The sequence below is a fragment of the Megalobrama amblycephala genome, linkage group LG1 (genome assembly GCF_018812025.1).
Source record: "Megalobrama amblycephala isolate DHTTF-2021 linkage group LG1, ASM1881202v1, whole genome shotgun sequence".
In the NCBI taxonomy this organism is placed as follows: domain Eukaryota; kingdom Metazoa; phylum Chordata; class Actinopteri; order Cypriniformes; family Xenocyprididae; genus Megalobrama; species Megalobrama amblycephala.
Window position 1 is genome coordinate 59,057,436 of NC_063044.1, and position 27,973 is coordinate 59,085,408.

General features: G+C 45.0%; 2 protein-coding genes across 2 annotated transcripts; both read right to left on the bottom strand.

The window, feature by feature from the left end:
* Window positions 1–202: 202 nt before the first annotated feature.
* On the bottom strand, window positions 203–2,121 carry LOC125276992 (zona pellucida sperm-binding protein 3-like). The gene is made up of 8 exons (XM_048205143.1): window positions 1,519–2,121; window positions 1,326–1,447; window positions 1,136–1,239; window positions 891–1,068; window positions 707–824; window positions 549–634; window positions 389–477; window positions 203–320 (listed from the first exon to the last, which is right to left on the bottom strand). The coding sequence occupies exons 1-8, from the start codon at window positions 1,864–1,866 to the stop codon at window positions 253–255; spliced, it is 1,113 nt and encodes a 370-aa protein (XP_048061100.1). The 5' UTR covers window positions 1,867–2,121; the 3' UTR covers window positions 203–252.
* A 15,697-nt stretch (window positions 2,122–17,818) lies between these two features.
* LOC125276962 (zona pellucida sperm-binding protein 3-like) lies at window positions 17,819–19,740 on the bottom strand. Its single transcript, XM_048205041.1, has 8 exons — window positions 19,134–19,740; window positions 18,944–19,065; window positions 18,756–18,859; window positions 18,507–18,684; window positions 18,323–18,440; window positions 18,165–18,250; window positions 18,003–18,091; window positions 17,819–17,934 (listed from the first exon to the last, which is right to left on the bottom strand). Exons 1-8 carry the CDS (start codon window positions 19,707–19,709, stop codon window positions 17,867–17,869), a joined length of 1,341 nt encoding a protein of 446 aa, XP_048060998.1. The 5' UTR covers window positions 19,710–19,740; the 3' UTR covers window positions 17,819–17,866.
* Window positions 19,741–27,973: the final 8,233 nt, after the last annotated feature.

A 27,973-nucleotide genomic window follows, 5' to 3' on the forward strand; every position in this document is an offset into this window, starting at 1 on the left:
ACGGACCAAGTTTTTGGACACTAGTCAAGGGGGTGCTGTTGAGCAGGGTCACAGGCCTAGCTCAAGTGACAAGCAAAACTTGTCCACACTAGCCAGTAGTAAAGGGCTTGTGGTACATATCTGAACAGCAGTGAAGCCACATAAACTGGGTAGAAATGTTGAAGCATAGCGTTTGTGCAAGTAAAGACAAGTCACAAGCCTATTAAGACCATTTTTTTTTTTTTATTAAGTCACCAAACATCACATTTCCAGTTATTTTTGGCCATAGCCATATTTCTTAACATTGATGGGGCCAACAGATGCCTTTTCCCATTGTAGACCTGAGGAACAAATGAGTAGTGAGAACCAAAGTGGTGTATGACAACAAGTTATTAGTGTTAGTCCATACCTGTAAGCAGCTGATCACTTGCACTTCTGATGCCACAAGTGGAGTCACAGCAGCCACACACCTGGTCAGAATCATCTGCTGACACCCAACTGACAAGACAAACCCTCAATTAATTTACAACTGCTAATTTACCCGTACGCTGATCTAGTGGGCAACATACCCATTAGGAGAGAATGAACAAGCTTTCTGTTCGGGTGCTGTTGGAGCGGATGCTGCCGTCACTTTCACAATGCAAGTAATGTAGACCTACAAAGACAAATTGTTTGTGCACCATGCTAGCAATTCATACAAGGAGCTGCACAACTACAACATACATACCAGTCCACTGTCTGATTGCTGGAACCTGAACGCATCCAGCTGAAACCGGAGCTTGTCAATTTGAGTCCGGGGCATAAAGTGAGACCTGGAGCCTGTGAGCTTAGCATCAACTAGACACCTGGGGACAAAACACAGTTAGACATCCTACAACACTTCTGGTGGGAAACATGTTAGCACAGCTTACCCATTATTCTCAACGAAGGAGTATCTGGGGACAGAAGTGACATCAGGGACCGCAGTAGCCACACAGCTGTCCACAAACACACGGACGGGAACATGGTTGTACACATGCACTGATGCTTCAAGATTTATGATGTCACCCAGGAAGTACTGGTTAGAAGGCCTCTCAAAAGTCCAGTCATCTGAAAAGAAAGTCTTAGCACAGGTTCACAAGCACAGGTATGATAAACATGTTTGGACTACACCAACCAGTCATGAGCTTGAGGGACAGGACAAAGACTTCCTCTGCAACTTTAGTTGAGGCGTGTGGGATCCAAGTGGGCATCAAGGCATTGCTGCTCACATTATGCATTCTGTAGGAGTTAAACAAGCAGTCATTTTATGTCCATAAATGGTGGGATTAGCACATCTAGTGAGCCTGAATTAAACTAGTCCTCACCTTGGATAGTGACACTCAATACCAACCACCGCACCACTGCTCCTGACAATAGGAACACCATAGGAAGCCTCTTGTGGGGTGTAGATGAGGTTAAACGTATAGACAAGCTCATCCTCAGTCACCTAAAAAGAACAAACATCACTCACAGGGACAGTTCAAAATACCTATGATAACAATCAAAATAGAGCCCTACTGTTGATGTGCTGCCACATCCATGCAGTTCAGACTCAAAAATGAGCACTTGAGCAGAAGGATCCTCTCCAGTTGCAGCACAGCCTCCCAGTGTAAAAGCAGAAGACAACAGTGGGTGCCCCGTCCCAAAGAAGTCCTCCTTCACTTCCACATATACTGAATTCTCTCCACACTGAGCCGCTACACTGTTGGGAGGGATAGGATGCGGCAGCTCGAAGGGAATGTCTGGCTGCTGTGGTTCCTCTGGTAGACTTGGAAAGCTCCACGTCAGTTTTGCCACTGGACCCTGCAACAGCTCTTTTGACTGAACACCCAAGAGATCTTGAGAAGGTTTTCCAAAGTCGGTCATGGCTGGTGTCTGGACAGGAAACTGAGCAGGAAACCTTTGTGGTGCAAATACAGGATTATTGGGAACCAAAGACTTCCTAGAATCAGCCTGTTGAAAAACTTGAGCTAATGCCCTTGGCCTAAAATGGCTTGGACTCCTGATTATGTGCTGCTCTTGCTCTCCATTGTGCTTCAGAAAATCCAAGCACAAACACCAATCCAAATCCAACCTGCCAAAACCCCATTATTGCTAAGCTTGTTTCAGTGATACATTAGGGTGCTGCCATTCACATTTATACAGATGTAAATCAGCATGGCTCCACCTCACTCCACAAGCATGATTTGTCTTTGCACCTGCCAATTTACTCAATCAGTATGTCACAGGTGAAAATCATTGATTCTTTATTAATCAGAGTAAAATGAAGTACCATATATGGGCATGTTGTATTAGTAGCTTAACCAAATGATTGCTTATTTTGAATATCTAAATGACAGACATGACAAACATCCTTTGCATCCTCCTCTTTTATTGATTCAGAAACATAGCCACATACAGAATTGTACACTGTAGTATCCAAGATAATAAAGATTAGTATGTTTATAGTCAGGTTTAGATTGTAAGAAACATTCTTCGCTCACATCAACAATCTTCAAGGGACTGAAATTGAGCAGTTTAGTTCAGAACCAAAGGAATACAAGATCAAACATTTTATTATAGATTCACTGATATGTTTTTCTCCCCATTACAACGGTTATGATTAGGTTGATCAGACTGTGTGTGTGGATTTATTGAAATTTACTATATGCTAGTCAGCACCAAAAGACAATAATCTGAAGAGTCTACTAAAAACTGAATTCAAAATTTTAACAGGTGTGAACAAAAGACAAGCTCATTAATGGACATTAAAGAACAGTTGATTACTTTTATCTTATACACTTTAATTATCCCATCTGCTTTTCTTACATTTGGGGGATCAGGAACTGCAAAACTGTCCTTATGAGTCCCTGACCTTTCACCCCCATCTTGTTCTGACCGTCCCTCTCTGTCCCTATGGCTCCCTTCACCGGTTCGGATATCGCCATGACAATCTCTAGGCGTTTCTCAATGTCAAGGAAGGATCCTCGGAAGCCAGAATTTCGAGGATGCTACGTCATCGACATCCGTCGAAGGACTGTTCCAATGTCGAGGATCCTCGGAATTTCAAACAAGGACTGAGTCCTTCGTTCGAAAAATATCCCATATACAGGAAAGGATGCATATGTGTAGCCTTCGCGCTCTTCGCGCTCTCAAATCACCCACAATCCTATGCACGCAGCTTTGCGATCTTGTTCAAAATTTTTTTTAAAAATGTCGGACGTTAGCAGGCAATATGCTTTCAAATGTAAGTATATTTACGTTACGTTACCAAACATTTGTTATAACTGTAGTAAATATGTCAGATAAATAAAGTTTAACGTTTAAATGCCAGTACAAATTACTACCGTATTGATATTATAAATTATACAAATACAAATTACGTTATTGATGGCTAACTGAACCTTAACAATTGTTAGCTTGGTTGCCATCACCGGCATTTCTTTTTACCTTTTCACTGACGTAATGACGCAATGACGTGCACTTGCTAGTCTGTTCCATTTACGTGTTCTCCGAATGCTAAAAAGGAGCCTCGCCTAGCCTCTGGAGGAAGTGACTTGGAAGGACCAGTCCTGCCAAGGACGTATCCTTGACATTGAGAAATGCCTTCTGTCACTATAATGGCCCCTTTCTCCATATATTATATGTCGCAAATGCTTTTTTTCTCTCTATTCACCAATTGCTTTTCTTTGTCGGTTTGCCAAATCCTTTTCTTTATCCATTTGTCGATCGAGTGGTAAACTGCCATTGGACAGTATACACGTGGGAGCAACCAATGAACACTCACTGTCATTGGACAGTTAGTACGGTGACCGGGTGAGGACATGATCGGTTCATTTCGTTTTATCTCGGCCACAACATATAAACTCATGTGAACGTAATATTAGGTGTGTTCGACATCGGCTGCGACCGGATGCAACCGATCGGCGAGAGTAGCCGTGTGTAGGCGGGGAGGAGCTGCAAACAGAGACGTGAAGTCGGACACTTTCCTCTTCCCGTAGTGACGCTCGCGCTGCGCTTGCATACTTGATCACAGCTGAAGTGAAATAAATGCAATATATGACTAACACACCGATCTTTCAAAAATACATTTTCATTCAATACTTTACTGCTTACAGCGTATTTTTACAAGAATAAAGTTCAACATAAGCATATATTATTTAAATAAAAATGTTTTATTTTGATAAACACGACACAATATAACTTTGTGACTACATGAAAAGAGCTTTAACTGTTATAAAAATACAGATTTGTGAGAATTAGTGGAACTGAAGGCGTGACAATAAACATGAAACACACGTGATCATTGTCATGCGGTGAAACCGGCCAATCATGAAACAGCTGTGTCGTCATCAGAACTCGTGCAGCTCCTCTTGAGATGCTGCGCTGGCTGACTCAGATGGCTGCTCTCGAATCACTCTCGTGGTACTTTGAAATCATACGTCACAGTCACATGTCTTCAGCGCCAGCTGAAGTACTAACCGGAATGCACTGCTTCAAGTCAGCCGCTGACTGGTCTGCGCAGCGCCGCATGAGCTCGAACACACCTATTATGTCGTGGCCACAAGATATTAATCAGGCCCGGATTGGCTAATCGGGAGCACCGGGAGAATTCCCGGTGGGAGGCCCACCGGTCTAGAAACTGTCGCTCTAGAAACTGTCGACGCGGTTTCACTAAAAAAAAAAAAAAACTAACGAATGCGCGATCGGGTTTTTACTGCTCATTTGCACATAACATCGATGATATCATGTCACTCTATGGGTAAATTAACCTGGTCGGGAGGGACTCGGAGTGTGCGCCCGGAGAAGACAACTCACTCAAAAGTATACGAGAAGAAGGGATGAGGTGATGTCTTTAGGGACACCGGGACAAGTTCTAAATCAACACTAAATTATGGTAAGGCAAAAGGTCTAAGCCACCGGAGGCCGATTTAAGTAACATAAATAAATAAAAAGGAAGAGGGGAAACACGCAAAAGATAAAGCAGCTATTACTCATATTGTAATAATAGTAGGCAAATAATAAAATATAGGGCCTATCACTTATGTTATGTTGCTAGCTACGCTATTATGCATTGGCCAACAATATTCATTTTTCTGTCCAACTAGCTTAACCAGTCAGTAAAATGTGATTTTGTAACATACTGTAACTTTTTTTAAACAAACGTAATACTTTAATATTTTACTGTAAAGTTGTGCAATTTGGGGGGATTTATGGTGTTTTGTGTTATTTATTTGCCTCAATTTGTAATAAATTAAGTATATACATTTATATAAAATAGCAAAAATTTTTGTTAAAGGTCCCGTTTTTCGTGTTTTTTTGAAGCTTTGATTGTGTTTATAGTGTGCAATATAACGTGTTCATGTTTCGCGTGTAAAAAAACACAGTATTTTTCACATAATTTACTTATCTGTATACCGCTGTTTCCACTGTCATAAAAACGGGATGATGACTTCCTTGTTCTATCAAGTCCCTCCTTCAGAAATACGTAACGAGTTCTGATTGTGCCAGCGGTTCCTGTGTTGTGATTCGACAGCTCTGAGCGCACCTTGCCCGGAAAGGTCACGCCTCTTACCATAACGTGGAGATGCACGCGCTCAGTTTTATTGTAAACATGTCTTTAATTTTACCCTATCAATTTAAGCCGGAATCAGACCCGGTGATTGAACTGCGGGATGAAAATAACAGCGTTTCGACGACATGGCGACAAACACACTCTACAAACGCAACTCTTGTGTATTCCTGTGGGCGGAGGTTAGTCAAAAAACGTACTCGGTTACTAACGTAACCTCGGTTCCCTGAGATACGGAACGAGTACTGCGTATGGGGAAAGGTCTCCCTTTTTCCCCGCTGCTGAAGCCTTTTTCAATAACGCAGTGTAACTGCATCGTCATTGGTTCACTCATAGACAAGTTGTTGAACCAATGACGGCGCGGCATAGCTGCGCGACCTATGGCGACAAAGCGCGCGAATATTCCCGCCGAAATGGGCGGGGTTAGGGGCTATATAAGCAGGCGTTTCGCCATAGGATTTCAGTGTAATCGACTGAAGCGACGACCCTGAAGCCGCAGCCTCGTGGCACGGCAAGTGACGCAGTACTCGTTCCGTATCTCAGGGAACCGAGGTTACGTTAGTAACCGAGTACGTTCCCTTTCGATACTTCACTCGTACTGCGTATGGGGAACGAATTCAACCACGCCGTGCCACGGCTGGGAACGATACAGCCTGATATTGGACACATGGGAGTGGGTCCAAAAGACAAGCGAGAAGGCAAAGCCTTAATCGAACCCTAGTTACACTTAAGGAAATAATTCCTGTGGTTGTGTGAGGCGGAACTCGACAGAGGCCGCTTAATCACACTGAAAGAACCCGAGCTTGCAAGGTCGGGACATCGAGATGATAGAATCTGACAAAAGTGTACGGCGAAGACAAGCCGGCCGCCTCACAGATGTCTTGAATGGAAACTCCGTTGGACCAAGCCCACGAGGAAGCCATTCCTCTAGTGGAGTGGGCCCTGACTCCTATGGGGCAGTCTGCACCCAGTGAGGAGTAGCACAGGTTAATAGCGTCCACTATCCAACGGGAAAGGCGCTGTTTTGAGACCGGAGACCCTTTGGTGCGGCCACCAAAACAAACAAAGAGCTGATCCGACTGCCTGAAAGGCTGCGATCGCTCCACATAGGTCCTCAATGCCCTGACTGGGCAGAGTAGCTCTAGCTCTCGTTCATCCGCCGAGGGAGGAAGAGCAGAAAGCGAGATGACCTGAGCTCTAAACGGGGTTGAGAGCACCTTAGGAACGTAGCCATGCCTAGGTTTCAGAACGACCTTCGAGTCTCCAGGCCCAAATTCAAGGCATGCAGGGCTCACAGAGAGGGCCTGCAAATCGCCAACGCGCTTAACCGATGCCAGTGCTAACAGCAGAGCGGTTTTTAGCGTTAGGGGCCTGAGATCGGCTGAACCCATTGGCTCAAAGGGGGGCTCCCTTTAAGGCCCTGAGGACCAACGAGAGGTCCCAAGTGGGAACGGTGAGGGGGCGAGGAGGATTCAATCGCCTAGCACCCCTCAGGAAACAGATTATAAGGCCGTTACGTCCCACTGATTGGCCAGCAATGGGAGCATGGAACGCCGCAATGGCTGCTACGTAAACCTTAAGAGTAGAAGGGGTGCGCCCCATTTCCAAGCGTTCTTGGAGGAAAGACAGTATGAAGGATACGTCACTCTCCACAGGGTCTATGTTGCGTGAGGAACACCAATCAACAAAGACCGACCATTTCTGGTCATAGAGGCGTCTCGTGGACGGGGCTCTAGCCTGAGAAATGGTATTTAGGACGTCCCCGGGGAGGCTGGTCGGCTCCCATCGAGGGACCAGAGGTGCAGAGCCCAAAGCTCCGGCTGTGGGTGCCAGATCGTTCTGTTTGCCTGAGAGAGGAGGTCCCGTCTCAGGGGAATCGGCCACGGGGCTCTCAGGGAGAGCTTGAACAGCTCCGAGGACCAAACTTGGTTCCTCCAGAGCGGGGCCACCAGAAAGACTCTGTGTTGGTCTTCTCTGATGCGCCTGATGACCTGAGGGATCAGTGCGATCGGAGGGAAGGCGTAAAGGAGCGTGCTGGGCCATGTATGGGCCAGAGCATCGACTTCCTTCGAGAAAAATGTTGGGCAATGAGAGTTGTCTTCTGAGGCGAAGAGGTCTATCTCTGCCCTCCCGAAGAACTCCCAAATCTTGAGGACCACTTGGGGGTGGAGCATCCACTCGTCGGAGGGGATGTTGCTCCGTGACAACATGTCTGCGCCCAGATTGTTCCTGCCAGGAACATGAGTCGCTCTGAGCGACTGAAGCCTCGGAAGAGCCCATTCCAGAAGACGTTTCGCCAGAGCGCATAAGCGGCTGGACGAGAGACCGCCCTGGTGGTTTAAATATGACACCACTGTCATACTGTCCGATCGGACTAGAACATGACGTCCTGTCAAGTGAGCCTGAAAAGACTGAAGGGCCTTCATCACTGCTAGCATCTCTAGACAGTTGATGTGTAGACGGCTTTCCTCGTGACTCCACGAGCCGAAGGCCGGTCTGCCCTCGCACACAGCGCCCCAACCCGAGTTGGAAGCGTCCGTTGAGAGCACCGTCCTTCGTGAGACTGCCTGTAAGGGTACTCCGTGCTTGAACCACATAGGGTCCATCCAAGGTTTCAGGGCTAGAAGACAGGCCTGATTGACTTTGAGACATAAGCGGCCGTGCCGCCAGGCGCTGGGAGGAACCCGGAACTTCAACCAGTACTGAAGAGGCCGCATCCGAAGAAGGCCGAGCTGCAGCACCGGGGAGGCGGAAGCCATCAGCCCTAGTAGCCTCTGGAAAAACTTCAGAGGGAGACAGGCTTTGTTCTTGATTGAGGCCGTGAGCTGCTGAATCGTTAGAGCACGCTCCGGCGAGACTACTGCCGTCATGCGGACTGAGTCGAAAACTACCCCTAGAAACGAGATTCGCTGGGTGGGGCACAGCGAGCTCTTGGCTAAGTTGACCCTGAGACCCAGACATTGTAAATGGCTGAGGAGCACGGATCTGTGGTGTTCCAGCTCGGCTCGCGAACGGGCTAGAATGAGCCAGTCGTCGAGATAATTCAGGACCCAGATTCCCATTTGCCTCAGAGGGGAAAGCGGCGCGTCCATGCACTTGGTGAAAGTGCGAGGAGCCAGAGACAGCCCGAAGGGCAGGACCGTATATTGGTACGCCACTCCCTCGTATGCGAATCTCAAGAATCGTCTGTGACGGGGGGCTATCTGGATGTGAAAATACGCATCCTTCAGGTCCAGCGAGCAGAACCAGTCCTCGGGGCAAATGTGCGCGAGGTTTCAGCGTCAGCATTTTGAACTTCCGTCTCATGAGGGAGTGATTCAAAAGTCTGAGGTCTAGAATGGGTCTGAGACCACCATCCTTCTTGGGGACCAGAAAGTAGCGGCTGTAAAAGCCTGACTCGCTCTCTGTCGGGGAAACTATTTCCACAGCTCCCTTTCTTAGCAACGTCATAACTTCGGCTCGGAGGAAATGAGCGTCGTCCGGATTGACCGAGGTTTGAAGCACCCCGCCGAAGCGAGGGGGCCGTCGTGCAAACTGGAGCGAGTAGCCCTGGGTTACGATCCCCATAACCCATTCTGACACATCGGGGATGGCCTGCCAGGCCTCGGCCCGAGTGGCAAGGGGTTGAATGATATCGGGTGACAGACCGCCGTTGAGGGGGTCGTATACCGAGAGGGGTGGAAGAGGAAATTTGCTCTTTTTTAGATGAGGTGAAATATTGTTCGCCGTGAAAACGGCGTTTGGAGTGGGCGCAACAGGTGTGGGCCCAGCTATCACTTGGAGCATGTTTCCCACGCCCGGAATTAAACGAGGTGGAGGGGAAATTACTCGTGGGAGCTTTGGGGGCTGTCCGGTCGCAACGGGACGATCCCCCATCCTCTTCCTTCCTGACGAATCAGGACGACTTCGGAGGCACCGGGTCCAGCACAATCTTGGGCCGGGGTCCCTGGCGTCTCGGGAAGGGAGGGCGCTTCGCAGGGCGCGAGTGCTGGCGATGCTCCTTGGGTGGCGCTGCCTGTGTTGCGGGTGGAGCTGGCTTGTTCTGCTGAGCCGGCGCAGTCCTGGGGCGGCTGGACGCAGAAGCAGAGCTGGAGCGCTTCGGCAAGAAATGCCTCATAGCCTGAGACGATTTCTGCGCAGCAGTAAAGCGCTCGGTGAAGCCGTCCACTGCAGGCCCGAAGAGACCAGAGGGAGAGACCGGGGCGTCTAAGAAGGCCGTCTTATCCAGGTCCTTGATCTCCGTTAGGTTGAGCCACAGGTGGCGCTCCAACACTACCAGGCTGGCCATGGAACGCCCGATGGCCTGGGCCGTAGCCTTCGTGGCTCGCAGGGCAAGGTCGGTGGCGCTGCGAAGGTCCTTGAAAGCCGGCGCGTCAATTCCAGACTCGTCCAGCGAGCGGAGGAGTTTGTCCTGGAAGACCTGAAATATGGCCATTGTATGGAGCGCGGAGGCAGCCTGGCCCGCCGAGGTGTAAGCCCGTCCAGCCAAAGTAGAGGTGGTCCGACAGGGCTTGGAAGGAAGGGCCCTCTTGGTCTTCCATCCCACAGCCGCGGGAGGGCAGAGGTGAGCAGCCACCGCTTCATCTAGGGGTGGCAGGTGCTCGTATCCCTTCTCTTCGGCGCCGTCGACGGCGGTGAGGGCGGAGCGGTGCGTTGTGTGAAGGCGGGCGGAATACGGAGCGCGCCACGACTTCGTGAGCTCCTCGTGGAGGGGCCCACTCGAGGTCCAGCTCTTCCACGGCTCTGGACAGGATGCGGAAAAGCTCGGCATCCATGCCCTGGCCGTGCTCAATGGGCTCCAAGGGAGGCGGGGGAGCGGGGTCATCCGGCTCGCCAGCCCATCCTTCCGCTTCGGAAGCCGCAAGTGACATTGAGTCATCCTGCTCGTCGTCTGTTCCTCCGAATGAGACGAGGTCACTTGCTTCGGCAGAGGGACGCTGCTCAGGGCGAGAGAACAGGACGGGAGAGAGTTCCCTCGGAGGAGAAGGCGAGGCACGCGGGGGCTGGGCCGGCGTGAGCTCGCCTAACTCCGGGCGCTGAGTCGCTCTACCCCGCTGTCTCTTCCTGGCCGGTTCGCGGGAGGAAGGAGACGGGAGGGCGCGAGCGGCGAGATCACCCTCCGTGAAGAAGGTGACCCGCGAGCGCAGGGAACTGAGACTCATGCACTCGCAGTGCGGGCATGAGTCTCCAGCAAGCGCGCCGTCCGCATGGGGCTTGCCCAGGCAGGCGACACACTCGCTGTGACCGTCGCTATCGTGTAGGGGGGCCCTGCACGTAGCACATGAGTGATGGGGCATCGTGAGACGTCGGTGCCGTGAAAACGGCAGTTGGGTGGCTCTTTGTAGAGCGGCGAGGGCCGCGGAAGCTCTTAGAAGCGGTGAAAACCGCTGAAATCGCTCTTTTAGAGCGGCGTTAAGCCGCGGGTGAAGCTCTCAGGCGGCGCGCCGGATGGCGGCAGGGGACGCACAGGAAGCGGCCGGGAGCGGGAAGCGGGAGGCGGCGGCTCGACGACGGCACAGAAGCTGCAGTCAGTGAGGGCGCCGGCGCTGTCCTCAACCGGCGAGTCCACTGCGGGAGCCTCTTCAGACGGCGGCGAGAGCTGTCAGGAAGGCGGCGAGCTTCTTCGGCTTCAGGCGGAGATCAGCGAAGAGAAGTAGAGGTCGTCGCTGAAGGAGAAAACACTGAAATCCTATGGCGAAACGCCTGCTTATATAGCCCCTAACCCCGCCCATTTCGGCGGGAATATTCGCGCGCTTTGTCGCCATAGGTCGCGCAGCTATGCCGCGCCGTCATTGGTTCAACAACTTGTCTATGAGTGAACCAATGACGATGCAGTTACACTGCGTTATTGAAAAAGGCTTCAGCAGCGGGGAAAAAGGGAGACCTTTCCCCATACGCAGTACGAGTGAAGTATCGAAAGGGAACTGTTTTAGTGACGTCATTAAAGAAGGAAGTAGAGGGATGTAGTCCAAACTGGCCGTTCGATGTAGGCGACTTCTGTTAAATAAAATATTTCGCTTGGCATTGAACTTTGAGCTTTAAAATTTTACAGATTTTATTTATACTCTAACAACAACATTACACACTAACTAAAGTTTGAAACATGGGATCACGAAGAACGGGACCTTTAAATCGACTTTAATAAAGATCTACATTTCTCAATTTCATTCATAGTGATAGACATGAAAAATGTGCCTGGGTTTAGTGGACGATTACTGCCATCTACTGGAATGCAAACACTTAATTAAATTAAAATTAAAATAACATGAATTTTTAACTGCAGCCACTAGATGGCTAGAGAGTTAATCAATGGTTCACATTATAAAATCATTATTATAACAATAAAAATTACTCTATATCAAATTTTAGCATTTTTTTGTACTATAATTTTTGAATATATTTTTGAAAAATACATTTAATTACAAGGCTGTAGAGAACAGTGCACTATTGCAGACTCATATACTGAGGTTTTAATTACATTATTTTAATACTGTCAGTCGTGAATTAAAGTGGGCCGGTCTAAGGCATGAAACTCCAGGGCTGAAAATGAGTCCCAATCCGGCCCTGATATTAATTCATGGGAACGTGATAATAACTCGTGGCCACGGGATCATTTTATCGAGGTAACGACATCCTTATGTCGTGGCCACGCGATGTAAAGTGTTGCGAACGAGATATTTTTCTCGTGGCCACGACTTCATTGTGTTGAGGAAACGACATTATTTCTCATGGCCATGAGTTAAATGTGTAAATCTGCGCGACCATGGTAACCTGGAATTATCACAAATGGACAGGCCTATAATCATATTTATTTTTAATTTAGAAAAGAACGGAATTAAGAAATTATTATATTAACATAGTAGATAGTACATATTATATTGTATTGCGCGCGATGTTGCTTAGACAGCATTCGAATTAAGTTTATCAATAAATGTTTAAATGTTGTATTTTAATCCCATCCAACAGTCTTTTAAATCCATTCACTTATTGTTTATTTTTTTAATTAATATTTTTATATTATTATTAGTTACATTTGTACGTTTATTTGCTTTATTTTCCCCTTCATTTCCCATATTTCTTTATCTAATTAATATTCTGTACTTTATGTTACTGAAAGTTTGTATTCTGTAGGTTAAATACTGTAAATGCCTGATCATGCCAATAAAGTTTTGACTTTATGACTGTATTTCTGTAGCCTATTTCTGTAACTTAAATGAGCGTCTGTTTTCACCTGTAGCCCCTCTGCCTGTTACAGCATTCGAATTAATTCAGAGTTTAAGTTTAAAAAATGTGTTACTATTTTAGAATATTTTGTTTATTATTTGTATATGACCTATGAAAGCTTTATTTATGATTTTATTTTATTTCTGGCGCACAGGAATTTTACATGGAGTTCATTTACGGGATATATTTATATATATATATATATATATATATATATATATATATATTCCACCCTTATTTTTCATTCTTAATTAAATAAATATTATAATGGTCTCATCCATTTGTGATAATTCCAGGTTGCCAAGCATAAAGCGATTTAAATGCGCATTTAAAATGATTTACTAATGTACTTTTTATTGTTTTATTGATCTATATTTTAAAAAATGTGGAAATGGCTGAGATTCACTGGGGGGACTCTATATGGGAATTGAGAAGGATTTTTTTTTTTTTACTTTCAATGACTTTTCAGATGTATTTAAATATAAAATATTATACAATTATATAATCTGCTAACATTAAACAGGCCTATTTCATGTTTCCTCCAAACAATATTTTCTTAATTATCAAGCAAGCACATTGAAAGGTCAGTGAACAACATTTATGAATTGTGTGTGGTACAAACATGTTCATTCAACAGAATCTTTGCTTGGAGAAAAAAACCTGTTTGATTTTGGCCAAATTAAAGATACATTGTCTAGGAATTTGCATATGTGGTGCATACTGAATTGAACTGGGCAGCGTTTCCCAAAAGCATCATAAGCCTAAGTTGATCGTAGCTCCATTGGTTTCTATAGAGCTGCGATCAACTTAAGCTTACGATGCTTTTGGGAAACGCAGCCCAGGTCACAAACATTTTAAATACATTTGTCCTCTGGTTAAAGAAAACTGAATGTTTTGGATGGCTACCACTCAGTTTAGTATACTTTGAAAATCAACAATTACACATTTAAAGGGGAATCCAGTTTTAATGCAAAAGGAAGCTGATGTGCATTCTAAAAAGCAAAATAATTTGGATAATAATATATAATAATATTCACTCATCCCTTTTCTTAAACAATGGTTAAAAGGGCTGAAATGTGATGTTTATCATTTTATAAAACTTTTTGTTTTGAGGATGTTACCATAGAGGTTTTTAAAAAAAAAAAAAAAAAAAAAAAAAAAAAACATTGCTACCTGAACATGCAGTTTTATTCTAATATTCGCTGAAATAATTTCAACTGCTGATTTTTACTCAATAAGCTGCAAGATTCTGGAAATTGAGAATCACATTTTTTTAAATAGTGTTCACAATTCTCCCATGATTCTGAATAGACAACTAAAAAAATAAAAAATGTAATTTACTGATTCTGACATCATGTTAGTTACTGCAGTCTATTTACAAAAAACATTAATTATTTTGAATGAATTATTATTTTATAAAAATAGGTTTAAATAAATGATTCAATGACTCAATTATAAAGATTTCACTTGTTTCATAAATGAATCAACGTTTTTGAACAATTCTTTGTAATGAATGAATCAATTTATCCACCAGTTTAGTCAATAATTCAAGAAGATCCATGATTCTAACTTGTACTTAGCCTTATGAAAAAGTAGTTCTTGTAATTGTTTAACCATAGCATTTGTTACAATAAGGATATAATTAAAGCTAGACCACTGATGGCTCCTCATTGCATGCTTAGGGCAATGTTCACTTTTTTCTCTCTTTTTAAAATCTATTGCCTTAATAGATTATATATTATAAATTCTTGAACAAGTTAGTTAAAATGTACCACATTAAATACAATAGAACGTGATAAATTCTAGGAAAGGTGGTCATGAGAAGTTTAAAAAGCTTGCAGGATCATCATCATGTTTTCCCCTCTTTTCATCAGTCTTTTTACTGGCTGTTTTAGATCATGATGACTTTCTCCATAACGTTTTACTACATTCTGAATAGAATTCAAATGAAACCCATTTGAATTCTATTGAGAACGTTCTATTTTATCATAAGAACGGCTCGCGCAAATCTTATCACACTTTTGGAGCGCGCTGGTGAACGCGCCTGCGGTGATTCGCGTGCGGTGCGCCACTCATGCTTATTAAAGCTCCGAACACGCGATTTATAAAATTAATTAACAGCCTGATTCTATGTTTCGGTGTGGTGGTTAGATCGAGTATAGGCTACATGTGAGAAGTGCCGGTATGCAAGACAAAGCGTAGGTATGTATGCTACTACAGATTAAAGTACAGGTGCGTACCGGCCCACTTCGAGCATTGAGTAATATCGCGTGGGTGTTTGAATTCAGACTGCGATCTTTTTATGATTAATCATGCAATTTTATTGCGCTATGTTTTTGCGCTGAATCGGTTTCGTTTTCGTTGGCTATTGAGTGTAAATACAGAAATCCCTTCATTTCTATAAAAAAAAAATCAAACCAAATTTGAACTGGAACGCCGTCCCCCCTTGAAATTCACTCCGGGGAAGTGAACCCCCATTCCACCCGTTTATACATTCAAAAAATATTTTTAAAATGTATTGTTTTATTAAACTACATTTAAAAACAGGAATTAAATAAACAACTTTAAATATGTCTATTAATTTGCCCATACAAAAAGTGATTCATTTATATACATTTTTATGTTTGAATTATTAAATTAATTAATTGATTCTTCGTTTTATTTTTAAGTGGCACTCCTGGGGTGTATTCCAGAAAGCAGGTTATGTGACATACCTGGGTATGTTTAAGAGTAAGTAAGCGGATAACCTCAACTTTCGGTTCCAAAAACGGAGGTAAGTTTTAGGGTATGTAAGTAACCATAGCAACTTGCTCTCTGAACATAACCTGCTCCGGAGCAGGTTATGTTCAAGGGTTAGTTAGCTTAAGAGGAATTTAGATGTGTGTTATATTATCAATATGGTTATATTAATGTATCTAAATTTGTTATATAGTTACAGTTATATACACAATGTTATATTATACAATATATAAATGTTTATTCAATTCTAATATATGAATTTTATTGTCATAGCACACATGGATCTACTTCTTAATCTTTATAACAGGACATTTTCTATGCTATAATTTCTATAATAAAATACATATCATATATGTGATATTTTATTAAATAATTAGCATCAAACAAACAATATTAAGATTAAAAATTATTGCACAACCACCCAATAGGTGGTGATGTGCACCAAGTAGGTTATGTAAATCGCCATTAAACAAAAGAAGAAGAATGAAGTAGAATGGCGCGCTTGTTCGTAGCGTCTGTTTCCATGGTGAATCATCGATTCGTCGCTCTGTTGAGAATGTCTTGTGTGTTAACCGGGAACATACTCTGGGTTGGCTGAACTTATTCCCGGATGCATTTTTGGAACCAGCATACCTCGAGTAAGCAAGGTTTGGGTTAATCAACCGAGAGTTCAGGGTATATGTGACAGTAAGTTAACCCTGCTTTCTGGAATACACCCCTGGTCCTCCATACCATAGAAAACACACTCTCCTCTGTAAAAACAAAACAAAGATTTAAGTCTTGTATGAATCAGAACATGAAATCAAAGGTGTTGGTAATAATAATTGTAACTTAAATGACATTTGAAAAGTAGCCCTGTCCAAATAGTGATATAATGCCATGGTTCAATTTCAAATGAGTGTGAAGTTATTTGCAGTTCAATATTTCTATAAGTTCATCAAACAAATGGGTAAACACACACACACGTTTGTATTGCTATCTTGAGGACATTGCATAGACTTCCATTGATTTTATATCAGGTCAATGATATTTTCTATCATCTAACCCAACCCCTACTCCTAAACCTACCCATCACAGAAACATGTAACCATCACTAGATTTAACATATTTTGGCTGATTTATAACCCTTTTAAAATAGTGAGGACCAGTCAATGTCCTCACTAGTGGGATGTGAAAGTGTTCCAATTATAGTATCCTTACAATTATAGTCGAAACAGGTACAGAGAGGGACACAGGACCCCCCCACACACAGTCAGACTGAGGGGGGAGAAGGGGGGTACCACAGAGAGAGGGAGAGGGTGAAAAATATCCACATTCAAACTAAAATATCAGATGTCCTATTGGTCAGAGCTAATGACAAAAGTAGAAAGTTGTCCAGCTTAATGAGAACAATATGTGTACTGAGTTTGGTGACTGTAGGTGAAACTAACCCCCCCCCACACACTTTTTTCAAAAAGTGGCACTATAGAGGCCCTCCTTCCTGCCCATTTCTGATGGTTTGCCCCTGTTGAGTTGCATGAGTCAAGTTTCATGCAATTTGAAGCATGGCAAGTGTCTCAAACCCATCAAAAAAAAAAAAAAGCTTTGATCTTTTGCTATGGCAGTGTTTGAAGTATTAACAACCTTTTAACAGGTCTATCTGCTGTGTCTCAACATACTAATGAAGTTAAGCAAATTGGGTAAAAATTAGAGGGTGCATTTTGAAAGTAACACTTCCTGCTGCCAGTTGGTGCCACTATAACTTTGACTCACAATAGTCACAGCCATGCAATTGGCCTCCAACAAAACAGCTTAAGTTTCCAAAAAAAAAAAAAAAAAAAAAAAAAAAAAAAAAAAAACCCTGTTTCCCTTTTCTCACCATAAGTGTTGCCTCACCACAGCCAAACCGTTTGAGATCAAAAATCTGCTCAATTTTACATCTTCAAAGTCTTGACTTCATTCTGACTAAGTTAGGTGGTAATCAGATTAGTGGTCTAGGATGAGTATGTCAATTTCAGAGCATGCGTTTTTTTAGCAGACTTCCTGTCAAGCTGGCATATAACTTGGAGCATGAAAGTTACGCATGATGAGGTCTGTGTACCAAGTTTCAAGTGTGTTTTGATATACAGACCAAGTTTTTGGGCACTAGTCAAGTGGGCGCTGTTGAGCAGTGTCACAGGCCTAGCTCAAATGACAAACCAAACTTGTCCACACTAGCCAGTAGTAAAGGGCTTGTGGTACATATCTGAACAGCAGTGAAGCCACAAACTGGGTAGAAATGTTGAAGTGAAGCATTTGTGCAAGTAAAGACAATTCACAAGCCTATTAAGACCATTTTTTATTAAGTCACCAAAAGTCACATGGCATTTCCAGTTATTTTTGGCTGTAGCCATATTCCTTAACATTGATGGGGCCAACAGATGCTCTTTCCCATCGTAGATCTGAGGAACAAATGAGTAGTGAGAACCAAAGTGGTGTATGACAACAAGTTATTAGTGTTAGTCCATACCTGTAAGCAGCTGATCACTTGCACTTCGGATGCCACAAGTGGAGTCACAGCAGCCACACACCTGGTCAGAATCATCTGCAGACACCCAACTGACAAGACAAACCCTCAATTAAAATTTACAACTGCCAATTTACCTGTACACTGATCTAGTGGGCAACATACCCATTAGGAGAGAATGAACAAGCTTTCTGTTCGGGTGCTGTCGGAGCAGATGCTGCAGCCACCTTCACAATGCAAGTAATGTAGACCTACAAAGACAAATTGTTTGTGCACCATGCTAACAATTCATACAAGGAGCTGCACAACTACAACATACATACCAGTCCACTGTCTGATTGCTGGAACCTGAACGCATCCAGCTGAAACCGGAGCTTGTCAATTTGAGTCCGGGGCATAAAGTGAGACCTGGAGCCTGTGAGCTTAGCATCAACTAGGCACCTGGGGACAAAATACAGTTAGACATCCTACAACACTTCTGGTGGGAAACATGTTAGCACAGCTTACCCATTATTCTCAATGAAGGAGTATCTGAGGACAGAAGTGACATCAGGGACCGCAGTAGCCACACAGCTGTCCACAAACACACGGACGGGAACATGGTTGTACACATGCACTGATGCTTCAAGATTTATGATGTCGCCCAGGAAGTACTGGTTAGAAGGCCTCTCAAAAGTCCAGTCATCTGAAAAGAAAGAGTCTTAGCACAGGTTCAAAAGCACAGGCATGATACAGACATGTTTGGACTACACCAACCAGTCATGAGCTTGAGGGACAGGACAAAGACTTCCTCTGCAACTTTAGTTGAGGCGTGTGGGATCCAAGTGGGCATCAAGGCATTGCTGCTCACATTATGCATTCTGTAGGAGTTAAACAAGCAGTCATCTTGTCCATAAATGGTGGGATTAGCACATCCAGTGAGCCTGAATTAAACTAGTCCTCACCTTGGATAGTGACACTCAATACCAACCACCGCACCACTGCTCCTGACAATAGGAACACCATAGGAAGCCTCTTGTGGGGTGTAGATGAGGTTAAACGTATAGACAAGCTCATCCTCAGTCACCTAAAAAAGAAACAATATTACTCACAGGGACAGTTCAAAATACCTATAACATCAAAATAGAGCCCTACTGTTGATGTGCTGCCACATTCATGCAGTTCAGACTCAAAGATGAGCACTTGAGCAGAAGGATCCTCTCCAGTTGCAGCACAGCCTCCCAGTGTAAAAGCAGAAGACAACAGTGGGTGCCCCATACCAAAGAAGTCCTCCTTCACTTCCACATATACTGAATTCTCTCCACACTGAGCCGCTACACTGTTGGGAGGGATAGGATGCGGCAGCTCGAAGGGAATGTCTGGCTGCTGTGGTTCCTCTGGTAGACTTGGAAAGCTCCACGTCAGTTTTGCCACTGGACCCTGCAACAGCTCTTTTGACTGAACACCCAAAAGATCTTGAGAAGGCTTTCCAAAGTCGGTCATGGCTGGTGTCTGGACAGGAAACTGAGCAGGAAACCTTTGTGGTGCAAATACAGGATTATTGGGAACCAAAGACTTCCTAGAATCAGCCTGTTGAAAAACTTGAGCTAAAGCCCTTGGCCTAAAATGGCTTGGACTCCGATTATGTGCTGCTCTTGCTCTCCATTGTGCTTCAGAAAATCCAAGTGCAAGAACAAACACCAATCCAAATCCAACCTGCCAAAACCCCATTATTGCTAAGCTTGTTTTAATGATACATTAGGGTGCTGCCATTCACATTTATACAGATGTAAATCAGCATGGCTCCACCTCACTCCACAAGCATGATTTGTCTTTGCACCTGCCAATTTACTCAATCAGTATGTCACAGGTGAAAGTCATTGATTCTTTATTAATCAGAGTAAAATTAAGTACCATATACGAGCATGTTGTATTAGTAGCTTAACCAAATGATTGTTTATTTTGAATATCTAAATGACAGACATGACAAACATCCTTTGCATCCTCCTCTTTTATTGATTCAGAAACATAGCCACATACAGAATTGTACACTGTAGTATCCAAGATAATAAAGATTAGTATGTTTATAGTCAGGTTTAGATTGTAAGGCATTTAAGAACTTTAAAAAAAGGAAACAGTTTGTGAATCAGCACACAGTAAAGTATTCAATTACTTGAAATCAGAATATTTTTCATGTTACACAGTCAGAGTCAACATTTTCTCATCCTATTAGTCTCTTCAGAAAGAAACAACTTGTCTGCCACTGAACAAGTATCTACTTTAACAGAACGCTTGGGCTCAAGATGCATTTGGTTACTCATCCTGCCAATTCACAGCTCTAAATGACTGAAACAGTCAGTCTGGGATGGATTTATTTAAACAAACAAACAAAAAGACAAATAAAGACACCGCTGGGGAGACTGGGTCAGCTGTGTGTTCTGATTTAAGAACAGTCGACGGCTTTTATCTGACAGACTTTAATTATCCCATCTGCTTTTCTTACGTTTGGGGGGATTAGGAACTGCAAAGCTGTCCTTATGAGTCCCTGACCTTTCACCCCCATCTTGTTCTGACCGTCCCTCTCTGTCCCTATGGCTCCCTTCACCATTTCGGCTATCACCATGACGATCTCTGTCACTATAATGGCCCCTTTCCCCATATATTTAAAGATATGTCAGATCAAGTTACTTTCGGTTAAAACAGCTCAAACATGCATTGTAGTCTGGGACTAGGTTTAGCCTTGTCTGTGAAACCTGGGGTAAGAGTCTGAAACTGAGTTCAGGGAGCCTGCACTACTGAAGCCGCTCATTTTGGTGCCTGAGCTGAGGGCAGGGGGTGGCAGAAAATGAGGAAGAGGACGTTGGCGAGTAGGGCAGGTGGGGTCTGTCAGGCCCCTCAGGTGCTCCTGAAAGCAAAGAGCTCATGCCAAGTTTACACTACAGGATTTTAAGCCCGATTTGCCAGTGAACAAGCTTGCCGACAGGTTGGGCTGTGATCGGGAGGAAATCAGCGAGTGATCGGCGCTCGCCAATCTTTATGTGTGAACTACTGCACGATGCATCAAAGAGGCTTGCTGATGCGTCGCCGACACCTCGCAGATGCCAGACATATATCTAGCATGCTAAATATCTGGAGCTGTCGGCCGACTCACTGTCCTGTGGTGTGGTGATGCAACAGCCAATGAACTATACACTGATGTCTATGGAAGCAGCAATAACAATCCATTCAAATATAATTTGCAGACATTTATTCATATCAGATACACATTGTGTAAGTAACTATAAAGCTGGCAACATCCTGGCGGAGAGCCGGAGGGATCCTTATCCTCAAGGAAAAGGACTCGGCAGAGATTGGGCAGTTCTGACAGATCAGCCTTCTAACTGTAGAGGGAAAAATCTTCTTCAGCGTGGTCGCTCACAGGCTGGCAGGATACCTGCAAAGAAACAACTTGATTGACACGTCAGTCCAGAAAGCAGGCATCTCAGGCTTCTCTGTTTGTGTAGAACACGATAGTGTCATCTGGCATCAGATCCAAGTCGCCAAAAAGGAGGGAACAGATCTTCACGTGGTGTTCCTGGATCTCGCGAATGCCTTTGGCTCAGTCCCTCACAACCTCCTGTGGACAGCCTTTGACTACTTTAGAGTCCCAGCAGCTCTCACAACCCTTGTCAAGGCCTACTTTCAGGACGTCCAACTCTGTGTGACAACAGCAGAGTACACAACTGCTTGGCAACACCTGGAAGTGGGAATCATGGCGGGCTGCACCATCTCCCCACTGGCCTTCACCCTGGCCATGGAGGTCATCATTCGGGCCTCTAGATGGACAGTTGGCGGACAGCGAATAAGATCTGGGCTGAGGCTGCCGCCGGTCAGAGCATACATGGATGACCTCACAACTCTCACCATGACCAAGGTTTGCACTGCACGGTTATTAAGAAAGCTTCAGGAAAACATTGAGCGGGCTCGCATGAAGATCAAGCCGAGCAAGTCCAGAAGCATCTCCATCATAAAGGGGAAGGTGTCAGACCACCACTTCCACATCGGCGAGGAACCCATCCCAACTGTCTCAGAGAAGCCAGTGAAGAGCTTAGGTCGGTGGTATGATGCGTCCCTTAAAGACAAAGAGCAAGTAGAGCAGCTTAGGAAGGAGGTAGCCAGTGGCTTGGAAAAGATCGACAGAACCCTGCTCCCTGGCAAGCTGAAGCTCTGGTACAGGCAGTATGGACTACTTCCACGTCTCCTGAGGCCACTAACCCTCTATGAAGTCCTGCTCTCGAAGGTGGAAAAGCTGGAGAGACTGGTCAGCTCATATGTAAGGAAGTGGCTTGGCCTTCCCAGGTGCCTCAGCAGTATTGGACTTTACGGCAAAGGGATGCTACATCTGCCCATTTCCAGTCTGGTAGAGGAGTACAAGTGTGCCAAAGTCAGACTGGAGATGATGCTACTGGATTCGAACGATCCATTTGTAGCCCAAGCTACCCCCATCTTGGCCACTGGGAGGAAGTGGACCCCGTTGGCTGCAACTGAGCAGGCTAAGGCAGCACTCAGACATAAGGACATCGTGAGCCAAGTGCAGGAGGGGAGGAGTGGTCTTGGACTTGGGGCCAGTACACCAGTGTGGAGCAAGGCCTCTCCACCTCAGAGACGCAAGATGGTGGTCCAGGAGGTACGTCGGGAGGAGGAAGCAAGAAGGTGCGCTCAAGCTGTGGCACAGGCAAAGCAAGGGCAGTGGATGACATGGGAAGTAGTGGAGAAGAGGAAGATCTCCTGGAAAGAGCTGTGAGAGATGGAGGCATTTAGGGCAAGCTTTACCATCAGGGCTGCCTACGATGTCCTACCTTCTCCTGCAAACCTAAGCCAATGGTATGCCGAAGACCCCACGTGCCCTCTATGCCCAAGTCTCGCAACACTGAAGCACATCTTAGTGGGATGCAAGACCAGCCTCACCCAAGGCTGTTACACCTGGCGGCACAACCAGGTGCTAAAGTGTCTTGCAGCAGTGTTGGAAAGTTGACAGACAAGCGTGAATGCCCTTCCTCCCCCATCACCCCAGTGGCAGCCAACACCATTTGTTCGAGAGGGTGAGGGTCAAGCCAACCTCACCACCATAAGATCAGACACTGGTCAGCTGGGCAGAGCACGGGACTGGAAGCTGCTAGCAGACTTGAACAAGAAACTCTGCTTCCCAGCTGGAATCGCAGCCACCAACCTGCGACCAGACCTTGTTCTGTGGTCAGCCTCGCTCAAGCTTGTCTACATCATCGAGCTCACCGTGCCCTGGGAGGGTGCAGTGGAGGAGGCCTATGAACGGAAAAGGTTGAGGTACGCCGAACTTGCAACCCGATGCGCAGCAACAAGGCTGGAACGTGAAGGTACGTCCAGTGGAAGTAGGCTGCAGAGGGTTTGTAGGGAGATTGGAGTGCGAGGAAAGGCCCATCGGCAGGCAGTCAAAGACCTCTCCGCGGCTGCGGAAAAGGGAAGCCAGTGGCTATGGGTGAAGAGAAAAGACTCTGCTTGGGTCTTCAAATGAGTTGATGGCACCTAGGGAGTGAACCTGGGACGCTGGGATTCACTGCTGGAACCCTCTGGAGGTGTCGTGGGCCTATCAGCGAAACAGGAAGGAAGGAAGGAGGGTGCCCACTTGACAACCCAAAGGGTGCTATCACTCAACTGACCATCCCACGGAGTCTCATCGGAGCCTCAAGTATGCATTAAGGGATGCATACCTGACGACAGTGCCATCACTCAATGGACCATCCCACGGAGTCTCATCGGTGCCTCAAGTATGCATTAAGGGATATCAACATCAAGTCCTTTACAACAGATCTCACTCACTCTATTGTTCTCCCAGTTCACCGGCCACTTGTATTTCGGGACAAATGGATGAATTCACGTTATATATATTAAGATCAAGGTCAATATTTAGGTTTTTAAATGACAAAACACTTGCACATATTTGAGAATGGGAATATCAGATGACATGGTGAGCAATACATCTGTCATACAGTGCGGCCGCAGTGTGTCACGTGTGACAAGCATGACGTGTTGTCATGGAAACAATAAAGGGAAATGTTCTAAAATAACGGTCTCCTTAACTCTGGGAGGTCTGCCAGAATGTTTTAAATATAATGTTATTTTAATTTTTATTAAATTTAATTCAAAATTCAATCTAATTTCTTCCCAACAGCCATTTTCAAATACAGTCATTGGGTGACAGTTGTTGTCAGCTCGTGTAGTGTGTAACCTCCTGTTGCAGATCATTTACATAGTGTCACATAGTGTGAACACCACAAATACTCCACAGCAAGTCATGTACTCTGAATAGCACAGCGATCTGCCGACGTTTAAAGTCCTGTAGTGTAAACTTGGCATTAGACTTCCTGCACTGGTCCACCCAGAAGAGCTGCTTGACTTTGTGGTAAATTTAGGTGGAACACCCGATGCCGCCACAAAGTGGTTTTTATACTGAGCCTGAAGGAATGCAAGATCATGTTTAACAAACTCCATGGAGTGGTACATCCAACTTTTTCTATAATGAAAAACTTAAGGGTGGCAAAGATCTTTTTTTTTTTTTAACCTGAACTGCTTATTTCAAGACAGACATATGCGGTGCGTTCCAAACGGGATATATGTTCTTTTGTTTAATAGGTACAACAACAACCTTTCTAATGGAGGATGATGCAACAGCCAGCCATAACTTCTGATTACTTTTTTATTCAACCTCCCACAGTACCGTAACACTCAATATCAGTTCCACACCTGGTTAATGCAATATTATGTTACCGTATGGAACCTAATACTACATCCCCCTTTCCAAATAAGATTTTTTCTTTTTTTCCTTTAGGGGAGCAAAATAAACTTTAAAGAAATATTTCTCTTCTTATTAGACAATTAACATTTTTATGCAAAGCAGTCCAAATAACTATTTTGAACAGTTCAACAATTCTTTTTTCATACAACAAAATTATAGCAAAACGTGCTTTGTATGATTATTCTTCTAGACTAGAAGGATGGGGTAGACTACACAAAACCTTCAACTGAGTGTGTGGATTATTCTGCCCCATTGACCACTCAGTGTTTCTCCGAGGCATCTCTAACTACAATGAAAGGCCTTTAGATAACCAGGAGGAGGATCTCTAATCCTGGAAGGATACCGTTTCTTGCATGGTGAAGCTGCTGGCATATCTTCTGAATTTCTGGTGTGATAGTTGGACTTACAGAGCATGGAGATGAATGATTCTGTTGAGTCTGGAAGAACAGATGTCACAGGAGCATTTGGAGTTGGTGAGAGTTGAAAGTGCGTCATGTTGTGTGCTTTGTACCTTTTGTCGAAATTTTGTTTCTGTTTCTGTCTGTAGGTTAGTTCTATCTTTTTCAGCTTTTCCAAATCTACACACTTTGGATCGAGCTGTTACGGAATCAAGGAACTAGTGTTCTTATTTTCCTACCCATGAGGAGCTCGGCAGGACTGTACCCATTGGCAAGAGGGGCTGCTCGGTAAGCCATAAGTGCGAGGTAGGGATCCTTTGACTTTTTGAGGAGGTTCTTGATTTTCCTCACAGCTCGCTCCGCCTCTCCGTTGCTCTTCAGAAAATGAGAACTCAACGTCACATGGTCAAAACCCCAGTCCTGTGAAAACACACAGAAATACTCTGAAGCAAACTGTGGCCCATTATCTGAGCGCACCACCTCGGGAATTCCATGACTTGGCCATGGACCATGGCCATGTTGGAAATTCAGTAAGCAGTATTGTTTCTTTGAAATTTGTTCTCTCACGTGCACGTGTCACAGTTCTCAATCATTTTTGTGAGGTCTTTACTGAGACCTGGCCACCAAACTGATTGTTTAGCTCTCTCTCAACACTTTGTTATGCCAAGGTGTCCCTCATGCAGTTTTTTTCAGAATCTCAGCTCGGAGAGACGTTGGAATAACAATCCTGATTCCATTCAATAACAATCCGTTCTGCACAGAATGTTCTCTTTTGAATCACAAGTAAGGCTGGAAAGCTTTTTTAGCTGTTTGAGTATGGAATCCATGTCCTGGTTGTGTAGCTGGAAGACTTGCCATGACAGAGTCGGCATATAGATTGATGTCTTCTTCGGACAGCCCTTCTGCTGTACTGCTCATGGGCACTCTAGACAACACATGTGCTGTTACAATGTTTTTGCCAGCCACATGTGATAAAGTGTATGAAAACCTCAGAAGTTCATGGAGGGAGGGAGTTCATCCAATTTCCTTGAACTAAGCAGAGGAACTAGAGGTTTATGATCGGTTTTGATGTGGAAACTTTTTTCAATGAGAAACTCTGCAAACCTATCACAGGCCCATGTGGATGCCATCACCTCCTTCTCTATCAGTGCATATCTCTGCTCCGTATTACTGAGAGCCCTTGAAGCATGCGCCACAGGTTTCCATACATTGTCTGCTTGAAGGAGAACAGCTCCCAGCCCATATGAAGAGGCATCTGCAGAAACAACTGTATCCTTGTTTGTATCATACAGTGCTAAACCTGGGGGTGTTGTCAGTTCCTCTTTGATATTTTTGAAGCCTCTTGCTGATGTGACCCCAAGACCCACATGTTGGATTTCACTAACATTATGTGGTTGTTTCATGGCTTTAACTGCCTCCACCTTGTCTGGATCTGCACTCACCCCTGATGCCTCAACAAACTGTCCGAGGAACTTGATTTTTGTTTGTGAAAACTCATATTTGCCGCTGAGTGTAACCCCTGCTTCCTGAAGTCTTGTTTAGTTCAGTGAGATCTGTGCAAATTCTCACTTTACCTGTACACTTTGGCACCACAACCGTGGGAGCACACCATTCAGTTGGCCACTTTTGAAATTACCCCCTGCTGTTCCATTTGCTTTAATTCTTCCTTCACCTTTGGTAAAAAAGGGAGGGAAATATGCCTGGGCGTTGATAGAGAAAAACAGGCTTTAGCACAATGCTGTACTCACCCTCCATTTTACCTAAGCCACTGAAGAGTTTTGGAAACTCCTTTTCTATTTCTTTGGAGGTTAAGCTGACATCATCCAACCTGGCTACCAGCTGAAGTGCTGTGACTGCTGGTCAGCCTAGCAGTGGCATGTAAAATCCGTCAACAATATAAATAACCTGTTTTGTACATGTATTGTGCTTGCTAAGGGTAGCTGATTATGGCCATTTGTGTCTCCGCATCTTGAACACAATGTCCGCTTTCTAGGTCTTTCCTGAGGTGATTTCCTTGCCAGCTGTCCATATTGTGGCCTCACTTGTTTTAATTTCACATTACTGTTCTGTTTAGCCTGCACACTATCCAGCTGTTCTTCCCCTTTGAAGTTTGACTTGAGCAGTTCTTGTTGTTTTTTGTTTTGTTTTTCAAACTCGAACAACAGCCTTCTCAAGACAATTCAGGGTCAAGTTGTAACTGTTCCGACAGCTGGACAACTGTTCCAAGGCAGATTTATACAAGCTGTATGTCACCTTGCAATCAGCCAACCTCTCACCTAAGTCCACTCCAGCCTCCAAGGCATCCAACAGGCAAACTAAATCCCGTGATGCCCAGAAATCGCCTCATCCAACTCCACCATCTCCCTCCCGTACAAGGTCCGGCGCTCTGCGTGTGTCGGGCCATGGTGCCGGGCCTTCAGCGAGCCTGGGCCGCGTCCCAGATTCCGCAGCATCAAGGCATTGTGCACCTCCCTCTTCGGAGCAGCATTTCACCGCGGCTCTTCCCGCCAACGTACACGCAGCCGGGCCCGCCGGCCCTCTTTCAGCCTCGCAGTTTTGTCCTCCTACTGTTTCTAACCCCTTTCCTTTGCAGTGGCCTTTAGCTCCCGTAGTTGATGCCAGCGTGAGATTGCCTCCGTTAACGGCTCAAGCATCTCATCACCTTCCTGCGATTGCCGCAAACCCCCCCCTTTTTCAGTGGCCTGCAGCTCCAGCAGCACAAGCAAGCGTGAGGCTGCCTCCGCTTGCATCGCAGGCCTACACATCTCAGTCTTTCCCTCAATTTC

What these genes read in the sequence shown, in the direction of transcription:
- LOC125276992 (XM_048205143.1), bottom strand. Translation starts at nt 1,866, where the DNA reads ATGACCGACTTTGGAAAACCTTCTCAAGATCTCTTGGGTGTTCAGTCA. An exon ending in GTCCCTCAAGCTCATGACTG is followed by an intron (nt 1,069 to 1,135) that starts GTTGGTGTAGTC and finishes CTTTCTTTTCAG; the next exon opens with ATGACTGGACTTTTGAGAGG. An exon ending in AAGTGATCAGCTGCTTACAG is followed by an intron (nt 321 to 388) that starts GTATGGACTAAC and finishes TTTGTTCCTCAG; the next exon opens with GTCTACAATGGGAAAAGGCA.
- LOC125276962 (XM_048205041.1), bottom strand. Translation starts at nt 19,709, where the DNA reads ATGGGGTTTTGGCAGGTTGGATTTGGATTGGTGTTTGTTCTTGCACTT. An exon ending in AATGTGGCAGCACATCAACA is followed by an intron (nt 19,066 to 19,133) that starts GTAGGGCTCTAT and finishes TTTCTTTTTTAG; the next exon opens with GTGACTGAGGATGAGCTTGT. An exon ending in ATTGAGTGTCACTATCCAAG is followed by an intron (nt 18,860 to 18,943) that starts GTGAGGACTAGT and finishes TAACTCCTACAG; the next exon opens with AATGCATAATGTGAGCAGCA.